Source organism: Quercus suber, unplaced genomic scaffold (assembly GCF_002906115.3).
Source record: "Quercus suber isolate HL8 unplaced genomic scaffold, Cork oak 2.0 scaffold_51, whole genome shotgun sequence".
NCBI lineage: Eukaryota > Viridiplantae > Streptophyta > Magnoliopsida > Fagales > Fagaceae > Quercus > Quercus suber.
Window position 1 is genome coordinate 1989174 of NW_027069516.1, and position 8849 is coordinate 1998022.

The 8849-nt window shown below is 34.6% G+C and overlaps 1 protein-coding gene across 1 annotated transcript; it reads right to left on the reverse strand.

Moving 5' to 3' along the window:
* Positions 1 to 4644: 4644 nt before the first annotated feature.
* LOC112013416 (uncharacterized) lies at positions 4645 to 8482 on the reverse strand. Its single transcript, XM_024045808.2, has 4 exons — positions 7908 to 8482; positions 7260 to 7478; positions 5241 to 5266; positions 4645 to 5155 (listed from the first exon to the last, which is right to left on the reverse strand). Exons 1-4 carry the CDS (start codon positions 8259 to 8261, stop codon positions 4915 to 4917), a joined length of 840 nt encoding a protein of 279 aa, XP_023901576.1. The 5' UTR covers positions 8262 to 8482; the 3' UTR covers positions 4645 to 4914.
* Positions 8483 to 8849: the final 367 nt, after the last annotated feature.

Consider the following 8849-nt stretch of genomic DNA (forward strand, 5'->3'; position numbering starts at 1 on the left):
AATGGACAAATTTGTGGTGGGATCAATAAGTTATTAACAAGTTGCTTTTCTAATTAGTCTAGTTAATCATTATTGAGCAGCAACTATTGATATGATATTTTTTTGTGTTTGAGCCGTGCTAGAGGAACGTAAAAAATCACATAATTTTTCACCAAATATCTTTTGCTATTTGTATTAGGTCCCATCACAATGCAAATGGCAAAAGTTGTTCAATGAAAATTTTGGTGTTTTGTTTGCAAAGTATTTGATATGGATGTATTTTGATTCGGTACGTATATACAAGTGTATTGAGATAAGTAATTTATTCATTGAAAAAGATAGTGACCATACCTTTGTATACTTCAAAAGAGATAAATTTATAATATTAAATGATAATATAGTGGTTTGAGATTAAAAACAACGTATGCAAGTTGAAATTTATTGAATGGAGACAAAACTCTAATTTTCTCTTTCTTTTCCAACAATCATAATTAGAAAAACTTAATCCTTACCATATACTACTGCTAGCAAATTGGCTTATAATAGGAGTAGACAAAAATTTTAAATGAAAACAAAAGTGTGTGTGTGTATATATATAATATTTTTCTTTCTCTTCTTTTTTTTTTTTTTTTTTTTTTAGTGAACACAAAAATTCATTAGTTGACAAAGAAAGCTGTAGTAGGGTGAATATTGTGCCTTATTATAATGGGATAAACATTGGGCCTATTTTAAGCATTGGCCCAAACGGAGGAAATAAATCCAAAATTGACTAGTCCATTTTGATAATAAACGAAGATTCTCGGATCATTGGTCAAAATCAATGACCTTCTAGGCCCAATGCCGAGATCGTGTCCGAGGAATGTCCAAGCTACCGAGGTAAATCCCAAAGAAAGTGCACTTATGATGAAGAACCAGAAAAGGAGAGCCTAATAAAACCAGAAGTTATCTAGGTGGATAAGGACAAAATGCAAAAAAGAATGAGATGGCTCATATAAAAGAGAAGAAAGAAGAAAGAGAAGAATAACACATAATATGCAGAGAGAGAGAGAGAGAGAGAGAGAGAGAGAGAGAGAGAGAGTAAACATTCCATAGCAATATCCATGTAACATCATATCAAAATAAATAAAGAATAGTTCATTTTGAATGATTTATGTGTTATTGTCCAAATTTCCAATTGTGGATCAATACAAACCCATAACATAAATTAGTTGTATCGTTACCTTGCTTAGTACCCTAAACTACTAAGTTAAGATATCAACGCATACAAAAGCGTTATGACATTATTTATTTTAGCAAAAAAAATGTCATTGGTTGGTTTTTGTAAAATTCAAAATAAAGAAAAAAGTGTATTTAAATTAATAATTTAATACATCTAAAATGAAATATTAAAAAAAGTACACATACGACTATTCTTAATATTTCACAAAATAAATATATATTATATCACATTATAAAATAATTATATATTCTCTTGTGGGGTTTGTGACCGGTATATTCCAATAGGCTTTGAGCCTTTGACTCACTTAATAATGCTATATCAACTATTTATTTTTTCCAATTTAATCTAATGTATTTGAACTAATTCAATAATGCATTAATGCCATATCAACTATTTATTTTTTTTTTTTAAATTAAATTTTGGCCAAAAGGAGGAAGTAGAAAATAGAGATTCCAACTAATGATTTCCATCTCATGATCCTCAGGACCTCGAGTGATTATGCAATTTTGAAGTTATATCAACAATTCACTCCTTTTTGGTTTTTTTTTTTTTTTTTTTTTAAGAGAACAGTATTCTTATTCTCTTAATCATACAGTGACATTCCTACGTATTGGATTAATGCAATATCCATATCCAGTTACTTATATTTCTAATTAAAAATTATCAAATTAAAAAGTCGAAAAGAATGTCCCGTGTACTGAATACACAACCTCAGTTTTCTTTTCTGTACCACACATGGTGAGTCTGATTTCCTAAATTAGAAACATGTTCACCAGCTAGTCGCATGTGAATTGGGAGAGCAGGTATTTGCATGTTGTCATTTCTTGGTCGTCATTATCTACACCACCAAATCCACTGTCACTATGGACAATTAATTGGAGCTCACATTCTTTTCCAGAATATTGTATTATGAATCATGATTAGAGACTAGTAATTATTTTATCATCTATTCCACCATAAGGATACTAGAGAGAGAGAGAAAGAATGGTTTTTTTTTTTTTTTTTTTTTTAAGAGAACAGTATTCTTATTCTCTTAATCATACAGTGACATTCCTACGTATTGGATTAATGCAATATCCATATCCAGTTACTTATATTTCTAATTAAAAATTATCAAATTAAAAAGTCGAAAAGAATGTCCCGTGTACTGAATACACAACCTCAGTTTTCTTTTCTGTACCACACATGGTGAGTCTGATTTCCTAAATTAGAAACATGTTCACCAGCTAGTCGCATGTGAATTGGGAGAGCAGGTATTTGCATGTTGTCATTTCTTGGTCGTCATTATCTACACCACCAAATCCACTGTCACTATGGACAATTAATTGGAGCTCACATTCTTTTCCAGAATATTGTATTATGAATCATGATTAGAGACTAGTAATTATTTTATCATCTATTCCACCATAAGGATACTAGAGAGAGAGAGAAAGAATGGTTTGGAAGAAGGGATACTTAGATATAATCTTGGTCCCAAGTGGATTATTGATCATGTTTGGTTACCATCTTTTCCTTCTCTATAGATGCTTAAGATTTCCTGAGACCACAGCCATTGGCTATGAGAACCACTACAGAAAAGCTTGGGTTGAGAAAATGTTGCAGGTACCTCTCTTCACTAGAAAATAGCATTCCTCAACTCAACATGATTTACCTTTTTCCACCTCAATAACTTTAGTGGGTACTTGCTGCAGGTTGAAGCTAAGGAAAGAGGTCCATGTCTAAGTGTGATCTCCAGCACCATATCAGCTGCAACTTTCTTTGCTTCAACCTCCCTGGTTTTTAGCTCTCTTATTGGGGCCTGGGTTGGAAGCACTTCAAATGATTTCTTCAAGAGTATTTTCGTATATGGTGACACAGATCCATCCATCATTTTTGTCAAATATGTTAGCCTTCTGTTTTGCTTCTAGTATCTTATACTTCTTTTCTCCAATGTATAAGGAGCTTCGTCCATGCAAATTTCCTTATCAGTATGCCAAATAGTGATGTCCCAGTGGAGTATGTGCAGATGGCACTGATACGGGGAAGTGCTTTCTGGTCAGTCGGGTTACGGGCAATTTACTTTGCAACTACATTACTGCTGTGGATATTTGGTCCAATACCAATGTTTGTTTCCTTCAGTGGCTATGGTGGTGATTTTGCACATTCTTGATACAAACTCAACTCCATTGCATCACTTTCAACCGGCCAAGAGTCGTAACTTGTTGAAAAAGATAGGTCAGGATATAACTGCAGTCTCAAGGGTTGTTGAGCACCAAAAAGGATTGCATGGTGATGCAAGCACTACTTCAGGTGCTCAAACATGATCTTCACTTTGATTGAAAAGAGAGAATTATCATCACCTGCAGGAACTGGGATTGATAATTGTGATCGAGTTCACTAGAAACGAGCATGTAGAATATTTGCTTTTCAAGGCTTTAAATTGGCTATACAACTTTAAAGCCCCGGGACTTCAAAAGGGTTTGGAGCTTTTTATGTAGTGAATCTCCCCATGGTCTGCAAGTAAAAACGTAGCAGCTACTGTATCTGAATGTAATGCTAGTAAATTTCCTCAATTTGACATTCTGTTGACGAGGTATAATTTAACTATCCTAGCTTAATAGCTTTAAAACCATAGAACAACAATAGTGAGCATCTCAGATCAGGAATCCAGAAAGTAAAATTACACTAACAATGTATGAATATATAATGCATGTTGTGTGCTTTCATGGAGTTCACGCCATTGAGAAAGTGGCTTGGAACACACAATCCATCTTCTTCGGAGTTCCTCCTAACAGGAGAAACTTGATTTGGAATTGCAAATAAAAATAATGCATATTTATTATGAATCAAAATACTAAAAGCAAAAATTTAAAAAGGGTGTTGGGCTCTTGGCTTTATCCGATGTTTCATTCCCCTTTAGTAAACAATAATTACTCAAAAACAAGATCTAGTGAACTCTAGGTTGCCAATATGATGAATCAGAAAAAGACATGCATAGATTAATTTGTTAGCTGTATACATTTTTTTATACTTTAAAATGAAATTTAGAGTTAATTGCACTTTTTCTGTGCAATTACAATGTCCTCAACGATGCATAATAAACACTTTTACCAGATGCTGCTAGGTTTTCAGTTAAATTGAACAGCAATGTCAATTTTTTTTTTTTTGAAAAACATATCTAACAGAAATCTGTATTTTTTGTTCAATTTGACAGAAATCCGACAGTAAGGAACAAAGTGCTTAATATCAACAACTAAAGGGAGCACAGTTCAATTTTGAAGTTTAGGTAAACACTGCAACTGCACTATAGTTAGGGAGGAGTGCAAATTACCCAAAAATTTAAAAACCATAAACAAATTACAAACATCCATCCACATTACATCACCTCTACGGTAAGGTCAAGGGTGAGAATTCAAAAGATTTAGTTTGAAGAGCCCATTTTGCCATGAAATAAAGAACAGAATTCATTTCCCTGTACAAGCAACAAGACTAATTTTAGCATTCTACACTTCTTTAAATCATCCCTCCTTGATCATCGCCAAAACCAAAAATGATTGTCAGTCAAAAAATTTACATTGGCTTTTACAAACTATTTCATGTTCTACAATAATAATCTAGTGCAAGGAGGATAGAGTACACAACTATCAAAGAGTAAAAACTATGTCATGAAAATGCTCAAGTAATTTTTATTAGATCTTTTCTACAAATTCCAACACTTTGATTTCGGATCTCTTCCATTATTGTGTATCATTTGAACTTTGATCCCCCTTGCTGCTGCTTACCTCAGTGGTATCTGTGGCACTCTCAACCGTTGAATTTGGTGAGCCTAACCCCTCATCACCTTTGCTTTTATTTTCTTGATTTGTAGAATCCTCCATGAAGGAGTTGATGGCAAGCTGACCAGAATAAAGGAATAATCCAACAGAGTTGATGCCAAAAAGAAATGTTGCAAGGTAGCACAACCCATTTACAATAGTCCTGCCAACAGCAGAAACAAAAATGATAATGAGTTTCTTCACAACATTTGGAATCAGGATATTCAGGAAGAAGTTGTAGGATCTACCTTATGGTTATGGTTATCTGGCGTACCTGGAAAGTGGGAAAAACAATAATGGAGTTAAGATTATACAACGACTTTGGCAAGACATAGCAAACATCTTTGAGATTTTCATAAACAGGCGAAAATACCATGTTTTAGGTAAAAATAACCTAAAAGGTGTTTTATTGTGGGTTTTCTTTTGTTAATTAGCTTAGGAAAGTCTTTCTTATGCACGTGTGTTAAAACTGATATCTCCCTATATATTCTTTTCTCGTAGAAAACAAATTGAGTACTAAGAAATATGTATCTTGTATGTTTCACATTGTTATTCTAGTATACAGGTGATGCTTCTTGCAATTATATAATACTAAGCAAAAAGAGTTCTGATGTTCTCTCTCTAAGGGATACGAATAATCATCCATTGCAAACCTAACTGCTTATGGTGTCTTAGTTCAAGTTCAATACAAATGTGCTTATCAAAAATAAAAATAAAAGTTCCGTACAAATGCTGTCTAAAAAGTTCATATCTAGAGCAACATCAATTATTTGTTCTGCAAAATGTGCATATAAATGCACATACACAGCAGTGAATTCATAACACCTACTATTTTCAGAACCACCAACGTAAGCCATAGCATGTATTGAATAAGTCCACCTGAATTTCCAACTAACGCCATTTAGTGATAACTATGCTAATTGCAAAACTAGTATCTACTATCTACAACCGGGCTTCATATATATTACTCACTAGGCTTTCACAAAGGCAATTACTCTGATTTTATTTTTGCATATATCATGATTATATAGCCAAAGGTCATCTTTGGGAAATATTTCACAGAGTAGCGGTTTTTGTTTGGACAGCAGTTTTGGGAAATATTTTGACAATTGGTAATTTACACAAGAGGGAAGATGTGGATTCTAGATTGGTGTTACATGTGTGATAGCAATGGAGAATCAGTAGATCATCTTTTACTATATTGTTCTATTGCATTTAAACTATGGTCTATGGTGTTCACCTTGTTTGGTATTTACTGGGTAATGCCAAAGACTGTGGTGGAGCTTTTAGCATGCTGCAAGGAAAGTTTGTTCGTCATTGTAATGGTGTTATTTGGATGGCTGTCCCTCATTGCTTGATGTGGTGCATTTGGCGGGAGAGAAACAACCGGTGCTTTGAGGATTCAGAAATGATAGTAGCTGATCTTAAACTTTTCTTTTTTAGAACGGTGTCTGATTCAGACTGATTGGATGTGCTTCATTGGGGAAGCCATTCTATTTTGTCAAACTATGATTTGATGGATGTTTTTAACTTAGGATGTTTGAAACTTATGTACTTGATTGTTATGATCCCCATCTGTATACGTCGTCTATACTTGGGTGATTTATTATTATTATTATTATTTTTTTATTTATGATTGAATAGAATTTACATTACTTTTCAAAAAAAGGGAGTAACATGCTACTGGCAAATTGTGGTCTAATGTGTGTACTGGAGCCAAGGTACGCTACTGGGGGAGAAAAAGAAAGAGCAGAGGTATTGCAGAGAGGTGCCCCAGAGAAATTAATCATTCAGATAAAGAAAGAAAACCTCATCTATGGTTGCATTAATAATGCTGTTGCAGCTGCACCAGGCTAAACTTCATTTTTCAAAGTGAGAGCTCAAATATATTTTAAACAATCTATGAAGTGAAGCGCAGAAGGACAACCCACAGCCCTAGGTCAATGCTGCTTCTTCCTTCAATGAGGGAAGTACATCTTACCTTTAGTGCAGAGTTTGCATTTTTATCATTCTTGCAAGTTTTAATAATGAGAATCAACTAAGCATATAAACCAAACATTGAACAACACAAAACAATCAACTTTTTCACTTCCGTTGGCACCCATTCTATAAAGACAAAGTATATGAATTTTAGTTGTTCAAATAATATGAGCAGGAACCTGACAGTCATAGTTCCATTTGCATTAATTGAAAACCCATATGGTCAAAATCAATCTGCAAAAACAATTGAACACTGATAATTAAAAAGTAAGAAACTAAGAACAAACCGAGAAATTATCTGCAATTGTCTGGCGATTGAGAGCTGCCTCAATAGTAATAGTGAACTTGTAAAGAATAAGCGCAATAACACCTGCTGATATTCCACCCAACAATGCTTGAACAGGTGAAGGTGGAGAGTTAGCTTCAACAGGACTCGACCCCATTGCTTTCAATGCATCCACGGCCTCCTCCTTCAATGATTTCTTCACTCCTGAAGACCTAAATTTCTAGACACGCCAAATCCACTTCATCAAAATCCAAACTCCAAGAACACCAGTAATAAGTAATAACAACACACAAGCAAAGATACGATAAGATTTGAACGTATCATGTCCCTTCCCTAATGATTGCTTTTGTCCAAGACACTAAGTGCAGGCAATATTCAAACCAAGTCTCTTATTTGACAACAAAAGATTTTAAACAATGAGCTAACTGAAACCAATCTCATAATTCCAGAATCAAAATATGTAGAATTGAAGTGAAATGAATACTAAATAAAACCCAGTACTCCGAAGTGTAAACTGAGTTCCCATAACACACGCAAATGTCATAAAATCTAACCAAAACCCAGTTTGTAAAAAAACTCAAACAGAAGCACATTAACAACACAGTAAAAGTAAAATTCAAAAGAAATGAATGAAAGACAAGAAGAATACCAATTCTTTGGCTCGCTTAGCGCGGCGGCGGACAGAGCGGAAGAGGAAAACAGCAATAGCGCCGGTGAGGAGAACGCTGGTTGCGACTTGGATAGTAGAAGGGTTGTCTGTGGTGGCGAAAATGGAAGGAAAACTCGGTGGGAGCTCCATTGGACCCTCCTCTGGTTCAGGAACCTGGGCGAGCAATGGTTCGGGTCTGACTGGAGGGAGGGCTGAGACATGGTGAGGAGTAGTGGGTCTGTAACTGAAGTTTGAAAGATGAGATGAGAGAAGAGAGGGCTTGTAAGGGTGAGAGTGAGAGAGAGGGATGAGGATGTTGGTAGTGAGAGAGTGGTAGGAATAAGACTGCAACATTTGAGTGGTTTTTTTTTTGGGTTATGGTTATGTCACTTTGGTTCTTCTTGATGAATAAGACTGCAACATTTGAGTGGTTTTTTTTTTGGGTTATGGTTATGTCACTTTGGTTCTTCTTGATGATTTGTGTGTCTCATGAGTCATGAATCTTTGTTGGGTGTTCCTTTTCTTATGGATGATACTACAATGATATCTTGTGTTGCAGGTTAGATTTTGGTGGGGAATCGAGATATGATATATAATATCTGGCATGTATTTTAGATTTTTGCCATTTTATTTTATTATTATTTTTTGAAATATAAAAATAGAAAAGGCTTTTTTGGCATTTTTCTTTCTTTCTTTCTTTGAGATGATTAGAAATAGGGCTCTCCAAACAGGTGTCCAAACCAACCCACCCGATCAACCGATCCATATTTTATTAGTTTCGAACTTTCAATGGCGGTCGACGACAGGACGAGTGGTTCAAACTTCAAAACTTATTTCAAATGGGTTTTGTGTCAAATTTTCAACTAGGAAATCCATTGAACTTGACCTAATATAAAAAGCCCAAACCTTTGGAACACCCAAATTGGTGGAGATTGCCAACTA

What these genes read in the sequence shown, in the direction of transcription:
- LOC112013416 (XM_024045808.2), bottom strand. Translation starts at nt 8,261, where the DNA reads ATGTTGCAGTCTTATTCCTACCACTCTCTCACTACCAACATCCTCATC. An exon ending in CTAAGCGAGCCAAAGAATTG is followed by an intron (nt 7,479 to 7,907) that starts GTATTCTTCTTG and finishes TGGCGTGTCTAG; the next exon opens with AAATTTAGGTCTTCAGGAGT. An exon ending in CAATTGCAGATAATTTCTCG is followed by an intron (nt 5,267 to 7,259) that starts GTTTGTTCTTAG and finishes CCCACTTTCCAG; the next exon opens with GTACGCCAGATAACCATAAC.